Genomic DNA, 16,460 nt, shown 5'->3' with positions numbered 1-16,460 from the left:
CAGGTGGTTCCACACAGCTTCTGTAAGATGTTGTTTCTTGATCGTAACTTAGCAGCCGTATTCTGAAGATGTTTCTTGAAGGACAGAGTTCTGTCAAGAGTAATCCCTAGATATTGTGGATATCTGTTGTGGGCAAGACAAGTGTTCTCAAATTGAACCTTCAGTTCACGATTGGCCATTTTGTTGCTAAGGTGAAAACATGTAACTTCACTTTTATTTGGATTCGGTTGTAATCTCCATTTGCGAAAGTACTGTCCCAAGGTGGTAAGATCAGCCGTCAATGTTTCTTCAGTGTTTTGCATGAAATTATATTGTACTGCCAGATCCCAATCATCAGCATATCCGAATTTCCTAGAGCTAGTTTCAGGTATATCAGCTATGTACAGGTTGAAAAGCAGAGGAGCTAATACAGAACCTTGGGGAAGGCCATTGTTTAGAGTTTTCTCACTGCTAGTGCCATTTACCAGTATTACAACGAAACTTCCTCTTGGTGAGCATGCTATCAATAAGTTGTGCAAACTTCTTACATAGCAAAACACGTAATAGTTTGCAGATAAGTGCTTCTTTCCACACAGTGTCATAAGCTGCAGTCAAATCGAAAAATGCCACAGCGGTTTTCAGATGTTTTTGAAAGCCTGCCTCAATAAATGTTGTTGGTGACAAAACCTGATCTGTACAGCTACAGTTTGGTTGGAACCCTGCTTGTTCAGCAGGCAAATTCTGAAGAATGATGGAACTAATTCTGTTATAGATTAGCCTTTCCAGAAGTTTGTATAGTATGCTCAGAAGAGCAATTGGACGGTAATTTTTGGGTTGATCGTTAGATTTTCCTGGTTTTATGATAGCAATGATCTTTGTCCGTTTCATAAGCCGAGGGATAGACCCTCTCTGCAGGATGTCAGAGCAAAATTTAGCAAGCCGTATTCTAGCATATTTTCCACAGTGTAACAGAAATTCAGGGTGAATGCCATCAAACCCAGGGGCTTTGCCTGACTTCATACCTTGTAAGGCATTTGATATATCTTGAGGAGTGAATGGCTTGGAATAAGTACTCTTTTCTGGAATGGTTGCCCTCAATGTTTTCAGTTCACGTTTTATCCGTGTAGTATGATCTCGATCTTCTGGAGCTTGTGACTTGTTCAGTCTGTGCTGCAACCATATCAGGAGTTACTGGTGAACTAATTCGATCTACCTGACAGCCCCCTCCTAGCTTTCTTAGAATGGACCGTGCTTTTCGACTTGAGCGTTTGAAGTCAAGGCTTTCAACTGTGTCTGTCCATTTCTGCCTGCGGGCAGCATCCAGACTGTGGAGTAATTCATCTGCAATGCACGGGTCACCAGTTGAAGGAACTCTTTGTAGAGAACATCACTGTTTTCATTCCAACCAGGGATATATTCCTTTCGGTAACCTCTAGGTATAAACTTCTTTGCTGTGCTTTTTATAGCACCAATAAATCTCTCATAGTTGTCTTTTACAGGTGGAATCCATCCTAGGCTCTTATCAAGATGTTCAGCATAGCCATCCAATTTGCTCTCTGAAAGTTCCAGCGTGGATGAGGAATTGAGGATACTATTGGAACTTTAATTCCAATTTCCACTACAACTGGTCGATGTTGGCTATGGGGAAAATCAGGGAGAACTCTTTGCATGGTTGGTAGAGGTATAGTGTTGCGACACATAGCATAAATCAGGATTATACTCTCTTCTCCGAGCAGCTGATCTGAAAGTATGCCGATCTTTAGAGTCATAAAGAAGATGGAAATGCTCTTCAGCCCACGAAGTCAAAGCGTCCCCGTTGGAATCAGTCACAGAATATCCCCATTGCTCATGGTGACTGTTAAAATCACCTAGATAGACAGTTGGGTGAGGGTATGGTTGAATGACATGTGCTGGCCATTGGTAGCAGGAGGTTTGTAGATATTGATGACTGTAACATCTCCTATCTTGATTACCATGGAATGGACATCATCTCTTGTACTTGTGGAGATCAGGGAAGCATTCTCTACTGTATTTCGTACATATGTTGCACTTCTATATGCATGATGGAATGTTGCACCTAGAAGTTCATAACCTGGTATTTTACCTCTGGTACACAATTGGTCTTTATTTGCTATGCGAGTTCCCTGCAAGCAATTACATCAGTATTGTTTTCCAGAGATAGTCTTGATAAAAACTGATACTTTGACCTGCTTAGCCCTTCTGTGTTGATATGCATTATTTGAATACTTCGACCTAGGTTTCTATATTGTTGTTGGTCCTTATAAGGACCGTTTCCCTGAAGTCTTGTCATTGTGATATGTTTTAAGCCAGGAGATCCCAAGGATTGAATTTATAGTAAGTAATTTGATATTTATTCGTAATAGCTCATTTCATTTTATCTTTTAAAAGTTTTATATCTTTAACTGTGTTTTTATCTACTAAATGTAGGTTGTAAATTTGTTTTTATTTTTAAATCTTCTATGGTATTTATGATTATATTTTGCAAGTCAATATCATATCAAGTTTTATCTCATTTTGTTCTTGTTATTTATTTTTAGTGTTTTATGAAAGTTAAGGGATTGTGGATCACACCTATAGATTTTAAACTCATGTAAATGTTCATCTTAGTTTGTAGGTAAATTTTAAATTATTGTCATATCGCATCACCGATAAACCTTGATGTTCGGTCCCTGGAATCAGTCACCACCACCATCGTTTCAGTGATGATGCTTGCTGCTATCCCGGCTACCATAATGAGTTTCTATAACATTTCTTTTACGGAGGGCAGAATGAGTAGAACAACTAGTGTCATCACTGAGTTTAAGCGCTCCAACACTGCGGAGTACTAGTGTAGGTTTCAGCAACTAATCATACCACATCCCACTGTCAGCTGTTCTTGTATTTAACCAAACACAGTACTGCACTGGACTTGAAACACTTGTATACTGAATGTACAAACTTTCTCATCCGTCACTTCTAATTTTCACTGAAAGCCTTCAAAAAAGAAATACACTGCAAAATGGAAATAACAAACAGTGGCTGGTTTAGAACTACTTGAACAGAGTAGACAAGATATATTTTGCTTCAAAATAAGTTCATGTTCTTAAGAACTGTATGTTATGAGAATAAGCTCTGTCTTAACAGTAGTGGTATATAGGGTAACCAAAAGTCGAGGATGGCACTGTTACCAGTTGAAGGAACTCTTTGTAGAGAACATCACTGTTTTCATTCCAACCAGGGATATATTCCTTTCGGTAACCTCTAGGTATAAACTTCTTTGCTTTAAATCTTCTATGGTATTTATGATTATATTTTACAAGTCAATATCATATCAAGTTTTATCTCATTTTGTTCTTGTTATTTATTTTTAGTGTTTTATGAAAGTTAAGGGATTGTGGATCACACCTATAGATTATTTTAAACTCATGTAAATGTTCATCTTATTTTGTAGGTAAATTTTAAATTATTGTGTCATATCGCATCACCGATGAACCTTGATGTTTACCTGACTACTGGATGACAGGTGACACTGTCCTGAGAAGTACATTGCTTGCCTGTAAGCATGTGGTTGTACTCATTACAGTGAAACCTTGATTCTCCAGGTTTTTTATTGGGGGGGGGGGGGGGGGATAACCCTGTACAATACGGGGAAAATGGAAAATCTGGGAATGAATTAAAACCATTAACAATTTGGCTAAACATCACAATACCGGACAAGTTGGCCATGCGGTTAGGTGCGCGCAACTGTGAGCTTGCATCCAGGAGATAGTGGGTTCGAATCTCACTGTCAGCAGCCCTGAAGATGGTTTTCCATTTTCACACCAGGCAAATGCTGGGGCTGTACCTTAATTAAGACCACGGCCGCTTCCTTCCCACTCCTAGCCCTTTCCCATCCCTTAGTCTCCATAAGACCTATCTGCGTCGGTGCGACGTGAAGCAAAATGTTAAAAAACAAAACAAAAAAACACAATAATTAAATATGTATAATAATAATCTTTCCAACTCTCCTAAAAACAAACTAAACTACAGCCCTAATGGGCCTTGGCCTACCAAGTGACCGCTGCTCAGCCCAAAGGTCTGCAGATTGTGACGTGACGCACGGTCAATGTGACGAATCATCTTGGCCATTATTCCTGGCTCTAGACCGGGATAGCCATCTCACCGATACATAGCTTCTCAGTTAACTATGATTACGTAGGTTGAGTGGACGAAGAACCAGCCCACATATCCAGGTAAAAATGCCTGGCGTGGCTGGGAATTGAATCCGGGGCCTCCGGGTGAGAGGCAGGCAAGCTAGATCGTGCGGCCAGCTTCAAACATTAATTACACGAGTTTAAAATCTTGATACTTTACATCCAGTTTTACCGGGAAACTTTGTCAGATTCCCGTGACAATCTTCCATTATGTCAGCAACTATGATCAGCCAAAGTCATAAAAAATCAAATAAATAATGTCAAGCCAAACAACAATCGATCGCAAGTAAATTTTAATTCTCTAATTTAATAAACTAAAGCACATCAGATACAAAAGTGTCCAACATGATGGTGAAATCCCTCCTTTTTTTAATCTTTCATTGGAATATGGTCACCGGTGTAGTGTTCGTAGTAAGTTTCTGGAAATCTTGTATCGCGTAAATTAGGCCTGCATCAATTTTTAAAAGTTATGTTGAACTTGAGAATATGGTTTTGTATGTAAGTATCGATTCTCAAAATTTCTCCAATGCATTATATATTCAATTCTGCCCGTCACTAATCACAAGCAGATTGAAAAGAGAAAATAAAATCATCAAAACTACAGGAATTTTGGTTTATTCGTGACCTAGAGCTGGAAAGTATGCTTGCTGCAAAAGCCAGTGGGTTGATACAAACTTTTAAAAAGTTATGCTGCACAAATAAAATAACTCATGTTTTTATAAGGATATTCTATCATAAAAAAGTAAAAGTAAAAATCCCCCATATTATATTAGGGCTTAAACAGTAATGGCTTCATATACGTAAGGTGCAACATCTCTTCTGGGCTCGAGAACATGATTGTATCTAATCATATAAAAATACTAGATTCGTGTTAGGAAGGAGCAATTTCGATTCCTGTCCGAAAGTCCAGTGACTAGGCCTAAATGTAGTGCCCTGTAGGAAGTGTGCCGAAAACTTGTTCGGCAATACTATAGGAAAAAGTCAAAAATAAACATCTAACCTGGACATAATGTAGAAGTTTTATTACAAGTATACGAACATTTGACGAAACTCATTCCGTCTTCAAGTAGAGCTGTTGAAATGCGCTCTGTCTCCTTCCAGTTGTTGTTAATCTCTGCTTCATTATTTCTGAGGATTCCCTGAATAATACCAGCTGAATGCAATGCTAAGATGATCCCTTATGCAAGGTCACTGCCGATCGCTTTCCCCGAACAATACATGGTCTAATTGTTGCAATGATGGGACGTTAACATCAAGATCCATAGGTATTTTGTAGCCATCCTTTCTTGAAATACTTTTTTTGAAAAACGCTTGATTGAGCATTTAGCATTGATGGGACTGAAATTTCTGGATGATTGATCTGGGAACTTGTTTCTTCGAGGAACGGATAATGCAAGATTTTTACAACATAATTTAGTTAGGATGTTCGCTGGACCATATAATTTAAACAGATAATCCGGGAAAACGTAGTTTCCAGGAAGGGATAATTGAGGTTCCGCTGTATCCAGTCTGTCCCAACAAGCTCCCCACTTATCTTCATACACTTTTGCCGTGCAGTACCATGGGAAAATGCACTAGAAGCTATCAGTGAGCTTCAGGTAGGTCTACTAGCTAGCTTTGTTCTTTATTTTACAGCAATGGTATTTTATTGTATCCCGATCTACAACCCAGAATGAAACAGAATGGCAATTGTTATTTTAAAAACCCGTATAACACTCCCACTGCTTGATAACGCTTACAAGGAGCAATGCTGACACTGTGTTCATCTTTCGATTTGATAGAAACACATTTTTCATGCCTACATATCGCGTACTAATCTACCGGAGGATACAAACGTGTTTGGCAATCTCTAGCATCAATCTAGCTGGCAGCTGACCCAATAACCACTAATGTTAAGAGAGGGTGCAATAACACTATTTCCATCTACGCAGCTGCTGCCGGGCTGAGTGGCGCAGACGGTTGAGGCGCTGGCCTTCTGACTCCAACTTGGCAGGTTCGATCCTGGCTCAGGCCGGTGGTATTTGAAGGTGCTCAAATACGTCAGCCTCGTGTCGGTAGATTTACTGGCACGTAAAAGAACTCCTGCGGGACTAAATTCCGGCACCTCGGCGTCTCCGAAGACCGTAAAAGTAGTTAGTGGGACGTAAAGAAAATAACATTATTATTATTATTATTATTATTATTATTATTATTATTATTATCATCATCATTATGCAGCTCATATGTTCTAAGCCATTGGCCCGTTTCAGTGTCAGGTTATTTACTGTTGCTTGACACTCGGGCTTTACAGTCTACTCGATTACCGTAATAGAAAATCCTGGCCAGAATAACTAAGATAATCAAAACTAGCTGAAACCCGTCAAGACATGATGAACAGTTTAAAGAAATGAACATTAAAAGTTCCACCTTTACAGTTCTTACAAAGTTTTTATTCTTAAAGCAAAGTTATAGGTACGTTAAATAGTAAAATTAGCATAACAAACAAAGGTGTTCTGTACATGTCTACAGCAAATAAAATGTACATGGTTTTAGTGTGCCTTTTGATAACAAAGTGATGATTTGAAATCCAATTGAAACATCTCATCCTTGTACGTCTCCGTAGCGTAATGGTTAGTGTTATCTGCCATCCTCGGGAGCCGGGGTTCAATTCCCGATACTGCCAGAAATTTAAGAATGGCAGGAGGGCTGGTATTTGGTTGAAATGGTTCATACAGCTCATCTCCATTGGGGGTGTGCATGAGAAGAACTGCATCACCTCGGGATGAGGACACGAGTTTACTATTGCGTCGTTGTTCAAGTAAAAAGGAATCTTACGTTTGATGACACACAGCTTAAGAGAGAAAAATCATTACTAGTAGTTCAGTCTTGGTTCTATGCTGCTATTCGTAAAATATGTTCCATAAATGCATTATAAACATATCATAAGTCTCTGGTAAGACCCCAACTAGAGTATGGCTCCAGTGTATTGGACCCTCACCAGGATTACCTGATTCAAGAACTGGAAAAAATCCAAAAGAAAAGCAGCTCGATTTGTTCTGGGTGATTTCCGACAAAGGAGTAGCGTTACAAAAATGTTGCAAAGTTTGGGCTGGGAAGAATTGGGAGAAAGAAGAAGAGCTGCTCAACTAAGTGGTATGTTCCGAGCTCTCAGCGGAGAGATGACATGGAATGACATTAGTAGATGAATAAGTTTGAGTGGCGTTTATAAAAGTAGGAAAGATCAAAATATGAAGATAAAGTTGGAATTCAAGAGGACAAACTGGGGCAAATATTCATTTATAGGAAGGGGAGTTAGGGATTGGAGTAACTTACCAAGGGAAATGTTCAATAAATTTCCAATTTCTTTGAAATCATTTAAGAAAAGGCTAGGAAAACAACAGATAAGGAATCTGCCACCTGGGCGACTGCCCTAAATGCAGATCTTGATTGATTGATTGATTGATTGATTGATTGATTGATTGATCGAACAAGTAGAGAATCTTACATTTGTTCACACACATGTTAGGAGAAAAAATCATGACTAGCAGTTCAGTCTTGGTTCTATGCTGCTGATCATAAAATGTGTTCCATTAGTGGTTTTTATTTATAATAAACATTGTGAGGTAAAATTAGGCTGTTAACACATGGGGAACTTTCCATGTGGTGCCGTTATAAGTTGAAAAACCGGGCTTGGGTTGTGGAGTAATCTAGAATGAAAATAGGTTATTGAGAAATTGTGTAAACGTAAACAAAATCGAAAGATAAAAAGAATATAAGGCACATTTGAGTACTTACATTCCTAGCTGGTCGTTGTGTGTCTTTTCAGACAAGCCGTGTGCTGTGTACGGATTGTTGTCTATTTTTGGCTGGAGGTAATGGCCGAGTGGGTGAAGGCTTTAGGGGGTCGAGGGGGATGGTGAGTGGGGGAAGAAGTAGGGCAGGCTTGTATTCTCGTTGGGCTTTCTTTAAAGAATCGCTCACTCATTCCACTTACTCCATAGGCTTCTGAGCGATATGAAGTTCCTGTGCTCTTCTCGCAATGCTCTTCCATCCTTTTCGATCTTCAGCCTGCGTTTCCTAGTTATCAATTTGGAGGGTCCGACGTACCTTGTTGATCTCCTTCTTCCAGGTGCTTCGGGGTCTTCCTGAAGGTATGTATTAATCATTTCTTTGGAAAGGATAATATATTCTCTGATATTTAATTCAGGTTACCACTGGGATTTGTTCTTTGATCTATGTCAGTGAAGATATTTTTGTAAATATTGAGTAAGGTACGTTTTATAAGCTGTTTGGAGGATGGAGAGATCTTTTCTATTGTAGAAAACGAATGACAATTAAATTGAAATAACAAATAACGTAGTTCAACCTATTCAATACAAGTAATTAAGAAATGTGGTGTTACATTCCTATTTAATTATAAGTAGTACCGGTTTCGACCCCAATAAAATGCAAAAACAATGCATAGGTAAATAAGAAATTAAAGAATGAGTCTTTAACAAAAACAGTTGACGAAGCAATATAAGATAATGGGGATAGGCACTGCACGATTTTAAATCGTAAAATCTAGAAGAAGTAGAAGGTCAGTCACTTAAGGCGCAATCTTCTGAATAGTAGCACAACACACGCAAAGTTCGGCACTTGTCTCAAAATGTTTACGAGAAGCGGTGAACAGTTAAATGAACCAGCCTGCATATATTATCAGGCGCGAAGTCACAACACAATTTAGTAAATATGAACATTTTTATCTTTAAATAGAAAAAGAATGGGTTGAGTCCTTAATGCTTTTCTAGTGCCCCCGGAACTGTCGATGAGAAATGCGTTCTTGGCATTTGTGTTGTTTTGTTTGAGAATGTCAATGATTTCATTAATAATTGAAAGTTGTTTGATATGAATACCATGTCGGCCAAATCAAAATTGAAAATTAGCACATTAGTATGACACGGAGGATCGACTCGCTTCACTAACTCCCAATATGAAAGAAGTTCATAGCCTCCATGTTAAAATTTCTCCAAAATAACTCAAGCTAACAAATATAGGGAGAGACGACATGGAGAAGGAGATGTTTAAATTATCCAAAATCACTTCAAACCAGCAAATATAGGGAGACCTACAGAAGAGACAGTAAAATTGCATTGAACAGCTTCTTTTCGGCCAAGCAACTCGCTACAATACAGGTTGGAAGAAGGCGAAGTACAGTTGACCAGGAAGAGTTCTGACTGTGCATGCGTGCTTATCCCCTTCCACCTCCTCGATTGTGCTACATGCCTCAGCGCTCGCTGTTCAGGCGGCCTTGAAGTTGACACACCACCACAGTATAAATTTACCCAACTCTACCTGATATCTCTGAGTGAATCCCAATCGGTAGTAGTTGAACAACACGGGACCATTCAGAGCAAACACATAGAAACAAAACTAATTACCACATAGGTCCCAACGTGGAAACGTGAATAACAAACAAACCGGGCCACGAGGCTAGGCGGATCAACAACCAAAAGAAATTATACTGACTTGAAAGGAATATATCAATTTCTTTCAAAATATCAATTTAAGGTCTTATCAATAATTTTTGAAACCTACTCCAAGATAATGAAAATTGAAAGGAGTTACTATCACAATTAAAATCACAATGGATAATATCAGTATTTTAGAATAGAAATTATTCTGCACATTATTTTAAGGAAAATAATTAATAATAGGATTAACTAGAGTACCAGTGAAAATAATTTGTAGTAAGTTGAGACTTGTTTCTCCAAGACTTCTAGTGCCAGTACCCTAAATAACGGAACAATAATAAAATGTCACAGGCATAATTAAATGACATAAGTAGAAAATACTCCCTAAGATAAAGACACATTCAATAGAGGACGCACCGAGCTCGATAGCTGCAGTCGCTTAATTGCGGCCAGTATCCAGTACTCGGGAGATAGTAGGTTCGAACCCCACTATCGGCAGCCCTGAAAATGGTTTTCCGTGGTTTCCCATTTTCACACCAGGCAAATGCTGGGGCTGTACCTTAATTAAGGCCACGGCCGCTTCCTTCCCACTCCTAGCCATTTCCTGTCCCATCGTCGCCATAAGACCTATCTGTGTCGGTGCGACGTAAAGCAACTAGCAAAAAAAAAAATAGAGGACGCAATTCAATTAAAATCGTATTGTACGATCAAAGTATCTTAAATCAGAGCGCAATACGCCCCATCACACAGAACCAACATCATACAATCAATGCAATGCAATGCAACTGTATCTAGTCAACGATATGCCCCCATTTGTTTACAACTGTCACCCATGGAAACAGATCACGTGACACGGCAAAAGAAAGATGGCTCCCAAACACTTACTAGATAGCCATCATCGAAACAACTCTTAACTTACTGAATTTCACCAGTATTTCATTTAATTTACAACTTAACATATTGTTACAAGAATAGTTTAGAAATAAAATATTACACTGTACTTAAGAACTTAGAGCATTGAGAATAATAATCACATCCAGTTCACGCCAAATTAATGGCTACCGAGTCATCTTAAAAAAAATTTTACATCTTGATTATCAATAAATTCGAACACTTTCCCAATTTAAATCTGATTTCAATAATTCAGTCCGAACTAAACATCCTCGGTATGTAGGAGATTATCTCAGTAGTAAAAATGCCGTTGTCCCGAAGAATATGAGGAATTACCTACAGTCTTCCAACGTATACATAAGAATATCATCAGCTAAACACCAACCAACCAGGAACTGTCCCCAGTTGGTGACAAGTTCAACCTGGATCAAAATTTTTTGTAATTTCTCCTCTCTTTAGTTCTGTTAAAACTTTTATCTGCGACCAGCCACAACGAGTCTTCAACAGGGCAAAACCAATTAAAAACAAATGAGCATCAAAACATTGTCGCCTGTAGTGCCTTGTGCGCACCCAAATGGCAGCACTATGTAGCTCAGAAGGAACACACAGATCGATATGTAGCGCACTTGCCAGTCATGCGTACTACTGAGAGCTGGCTAGCTCTTCAGATGAAATATATCCTTACGATATGTCAATAAATGCAAATATCGGGCGAGTTGGCCATGCGGTTAGAGGCGTGCGGCTGTGAGCTTGCATCCAGGAGATAGTGGGTTCGAATCCCACTGTCGGCAGCCCTGAAGATGGTTTTCCGTGGTTTCCCATTTTCACACCAGGCAAAAGTTGGGGCTGTACCTTAATTAAGGCCACGGCTGCTTCCTTCCAACGCCTAGGCCTTCCCTATCCCATCGTCACCATAAGACTTATCTGTGTCGTTGCGACGTAAAGCCACTAGCAAAAAAATAAATAAATACAAATACATGCCAAACTGCGTCTTCATAACAATCTCAACTTAGACATATTCCAAAATACATAATAAACACATCATAGAAGTATTGGCGAGCTCTTTGGCCAATTAGAATGCTACATTTTCCTTTAATAATTTAAAAATATATGGCATAAAGTTTGTATGCTTCCAAAGACACTGCAAAACCACAGGCCAGGAGCTTTCGTCTTAATGCTTTACGATGTCAATAGGTTCAGCCATTCTCGAGAACTCGCTGTAACAAAAATCAGCCTAGCGTTTTAAATATATAGATAATTATGCCTGTACCAATCTTTCCCGTAGCAAGGATTTATTTAGCTTTGATTCTTATTTTCAAAAGAATATGCTGATTTTGAAGTACTTTATGCTAGACAGGTTCATAAATCCACTGTTTCAGAAGAATGTTAACGGTATATTTTAGAGAGAACACCTTTTGACTACTAAATTATTGAAAACCCCCTGTGGGTGGGGGACGCAGATGAAGAATACACCTACGGTATCCCCTGCCCGTCGTAAGAGGTGACTAAAAGGGGCCCCAGGCGCTCACAACGCGGGAGCGTGGATTGGCGATCAGGGGGCCCTTAGCTGAGTCCTGGCATTGCTTCCACTTACTTGTGCCAGGCTCCTCACTTTCATCTCCGACCTCCCTTGATCAACTCTTGTTCTCTTTTGACTCCGATGGTATTAGAGCGTTTGAGGCCTAGGGAGTCTTTCATTTTCACGCCCTTCGTGGCCCTTGCCTTTCTTCGTCTGTTACTTCATATTTCAAAGTGACGGATCCCTTCTTTTTTCTTCTCTTCTCTTGTCTACCACCTGTGGGTGGGGGATGCAGACGAAGAATACACCCATGGTATGCCCTGCCTGTCTTGAGAGGCAACTAAAAGGGGTGACAAAGGGATGATTGTATTAGAACCGTGAAACTATTTTTGATTATTACCATCACGCAGGGAACACCATTACTTGTGAGTAGTACCACTATATTAGGTACACAATAGGTTTGTGATTAGTAGCAGCAGAGAGTGGTTCACTGTGAGCTTCCAGTACCCGTGATTAGTACCATTGTGAGAAACACCACAGGTCTAGGCATTGCCTGTAATTAGTACCACTATATGAGCGACACCCTGGGTCTGCGTTGCCTGTAATTAGTACCCCTCATGTGAGGAACACTACGGAAATACCGGCTCCCATGATGAGTACCCCTAGGTGAGGAACGCCATCGGTTTGCGTTGCCTATGAGTGGCGCCAATATGTGAGAAACACCATAGGTCTATGACATACATACTTGTGATTAATACCATGATGTATGGAACACCGTGAGTCTACGCTACTTTTGATTAGTACCCCAAAATGACAAATATCGTGGTTCTACTTTACTAGCAGCAAGTATCATTATGAGGGGCCGTTGACCTGGATTTTGGACCCCTTTAGACAACAAGCATCCTCGATTCAGGATTGTGCTTTAGAAGTGGTCCCTTGGTCAGTAATATTATTTTTATGATAGTTTTTTGGTCGGATCCACTGATTGTTTTATATCCATCCATTCATTTTTCATGACAATTTTTATTTTGATCATTGGATGATTTTGAACTTTTAATTTATCATTTCATTTCATACCATTAGGGGCCGATGACCTAGATGTTAGGCCCATTTAAACAAGCATCATCGTCATCATCAAATTATTGAAATAGTCGGATGGCATAAGATATCCATCTGTTGAATATGCCATACGGTCCTTTAAATCACAGTTATAGCTTAATCGATGATCAGTAAATCAGAATAGGTAGTATTTTGTTCTTAGACTTCCCCTGCCATAAATGCTAGAGAATGGCATACTAGTATAATCTCATTCATGTAGCCGTCTCTTTTGTTGTATTTATTCCCATGGAGTTCCTTTCTTTACCATTGTCCTTGTATTTAACTTGGTATTGGCCTTTTATTCAGTTAATCACAGTGTTTAGACAATGAGTCCTTTCAGATTGTATTATTGTTATGCAGGATACTGAAGGAAAGATCATGGGCCGAGCTTCTGGAATCAAGACGGCTACATTAAGTGAGGGCTCTCGCCTCCTTGTTGGTGGTAAGGAAGTAGAGGTAAGAATTTAGATTGTCTTTGCTAAGGATAGTTAAAAGTAACTTCTTGTTGTTGGTTCATCAGTCCATATACTGTTTTATGCAGCCCTTCATGCCACTCTATCCTGAGTTAACCTTTTCATTTCTACATAACTCGTACATCTACTCTGTTATGTTTGTCATATTTATGCCTTGGTCTACATCTACCATTCTTATTGCCTACACTTCCCTCAAAACTAGGCAAGTTGGCTGTGCGGTTAGGAGCGCACAGCCGTGAGGTTGCATCCAGGAAATAATGGGTTCGACTGCCAGTGTTGGCAGCCCTGAAGATGGCTTTCCGTGGTTTCCCATTTTCACACCAGGCAAATGCTAGGGCTGTACCTTAAGGCCACGGCCGCTTCCTTTCCACTCCTAGGCCTTCCCTATTCCATCGTCGCCATAAGACCTATCTGTGCCATTGCGACATAAAGCAAAATACCAATATAAATGGTCCGTTATTGGACATTATAAATTTTACAGCTAACTCATTCCTGGTTGTCAGCGTTTCGCCTCCGTGTGCTAAATTGGGCTCATCAGTTGGTACTTAGCATACCCACCAAGACGCTTGGCTAGTGCATACTGTGGAGGCCACCACGTAGGCTACTTGGAGCCACCGGCAAAATAGCACAAAACCTATATCATTGTTCAAGATGAGCGCATTTCTTTTCATAAGAAAGGCCTTCTGTGCTTGTGCTAGTCTGCATTTTATATCCTCCTTACTTCTGCTAAATTTAGTTACTCTACTACCCAAGTAACAATATTCATCTACTTCATTTAAGTCTTCATTTTCTAATCTGATATTTTCTGCATCACCTGTACACCATTACTTTTGTTTTGAATTTATTTATTTTCATCTTGTACTCCTTCTCCAGGACTGTGTAAATACCATTCAGCAATTTCTGCATATCTTTTCCAGACTCACATTAAATAACAATATCGTCAACAAATCTTAGTTTTAATTTCCTCTCCTTGGATTGTGGTTTTATTTTCAAATTCCACTTTGATTTCCTTTATCGCCTGTTCTATATAAACAGTGAAAAAGAGGGGGCACAAATGTCAGCCTTGTCTCACTCTTTTATGGATTAATGCTGCTTTTTTCATAGCCCTTGATTCGTATCACTGTAGACTGATTTTTATTCAGATTGTAGATAATAACCACCTTTAGAATCTCAAATAGCTTGGTCCAGTCATCGTTGATCGATTGCCTTTTCTAGATCTACAAATGTCACGTACGTGGGCTTGTCCTCCCTAATTTGATCCTCTAAGATAATTAGTAATATCTGAAGCCATCTCTTTTCAATTTCAACTCAGTTAATTTATATCTTTTAGGTTCCTCAGTCTGCTGAAACTAATTTTTAGTAATTCATTTATATACTACCTGAAAAAAAAAAAATTGGTAACATTATTATACTTGAAAAGTGTAAGTTGTTTGCTTTTCAAGTACTGTTACTTGTCAATACTGTTACTGTACTTTTTTTCATTTTTTTTCCCCAGGTATTTCGTAAATGTATTGCTCAAAATTAGTGTCGGCAGACTGAGAACCTAACAGTTATTTAAAAAGTTAATTAATAATCCCCTGAGATCAGATGTAAATTCAGGATTGCTTCATTTTATCCTACATTTCTTCTGAAGCCAAACTGATCTTCTCCCGACTTGGCTTCAACTTGTCTTTCCATTCTTCTGTAAATAATACGTGTTATGTATGAACAGTCCTTCTTGTTTGATATGCTTATCCATGGCAGGGTGTTAACAGTTTGTTTATCTTGTGTTTATGTATCTTTCATTTTACACTTTCCTTTCTGTTGTTAGACATAGTCATTATGTTATTTGTGTTCTGTAGATTTTGGAGCTAATCAATTCAGTTGGTGCGGAGAGCCCTGCTGTCAACACTGCTATGAAGAGACCAGTTTCAAGTAATACCTACCTCAAGCCAGAAAGTAAGAAGCGATCAAAAATATCATCTGCACTTGCAGTACCTACTGAGAGATTAACAGGTGAAAGTGGATCAAAGAAGTACATACCTCATGTAGTGCCTCAGCCATCACATGAACATATGAAGTACAAACCTCTTGTAATGCCTCGGCCATCTCATGAACACCAGGTGCCTTGATTACTATAATGTGATTCAGATAATTGATTTTTAGTGCCATTGAATATCATTTCTTGAAATGTTAGTTCAGTGCAAATTCTCATTCTATATTGAACTAGTGGAAGGTTGTGTGTTTACCTTTATTTTATCAACTGCATCGCAGAGAAAACAGCAGTTGCACAAGTGCAGTAGTTCTTTAGTAGCAAAAGGAGTAATGATTTTAGCAAAATTTATGTATCTTTGATAAACTTATTGTGAATTAAAGACAATTTTTAATGGAATTTGTTTTTAACTGTAGAATTACTTAGGACTTGTGCCACTTTGCCTCTTAGGTACAGAATGTATTGAGATTTACAGTTCCTTACATATTATGTTTTTTAATTTTTCCTTCATTATTAACAATATTTTAAAAATAATCAAATGATAATTTTTCACATTTCATCCTCTAGAGCAATCTTAATTAATTGGCTTTATCAAAAAGTTCTTTCCAACCTTTTTGTAATATGCCAATTATCATTATTCATTAAAATTCAACTGTGGAGAGTAATGCATACCATGGGAATGCAGTAGGGACATGTTACATTCACGTTTTAAATCATACTAGTCATTTCCAATTTTTGCATATATATCTTGTATATTTCAGTGGGTGCTCACAAAAACAGACTAACCATCAAACTTGAAAAACTTGTGTTACACAGCTACCACCATATGCAAAGAATGTGAAACTACCTTTAGTGAGTGAGTTGGTAATTAAAGATAAACAATGCAATGTTTGAGATCCAGAT

At 38.7% G+C, this 16,460-nt stretch overlaps 1 protein-coding gene across 1 annotated transcript in view; it reads left to right on the top strand.

The window, feature by feature from the left end:
- The window catches only part of LOC136869107 (DNA repair and recombination protein RAD54B), a 329,880-nt gene that overhangs the window by 82,107 nt on the left and 231,313 nt on the right, over window positions 1-16,460 (top strand). The window contains exons 5-6 of the mRNA XM_068227115.1: window positions 13,473-13,568; window positions 15,427-15,687. Coding sequence (XP_068083216.1) covers window positions 13,473-13,568; window positions 15,427-15,687 — 357 coding nt within the window. The remainder of the gene's footprint in view (window positions 1-13,472; window positions 13,569-15,426; window positions 15,688-16,460) is intronic.

Source organism: Anabrus simplex, chromosome 1 (assembly GCF_040414725.1).
Source record: "Anabrus simplex isolate iqAnaSimp1 chromosome 1, ASM4041472v1, whole genome shotgun sequence".
Classification (NCBI taxonomy): Eukaryota; Metazoa; Arthropoda; class Insecta; order Orthoptera; family Tettigoniidae; genus Anabrus; species Anabrus simplex.
The sequence above is the reverse complement of the archived record's forward strand: the minus strand, read 5'-3'. Positions and strand labels throughout refer to the sequence as shown.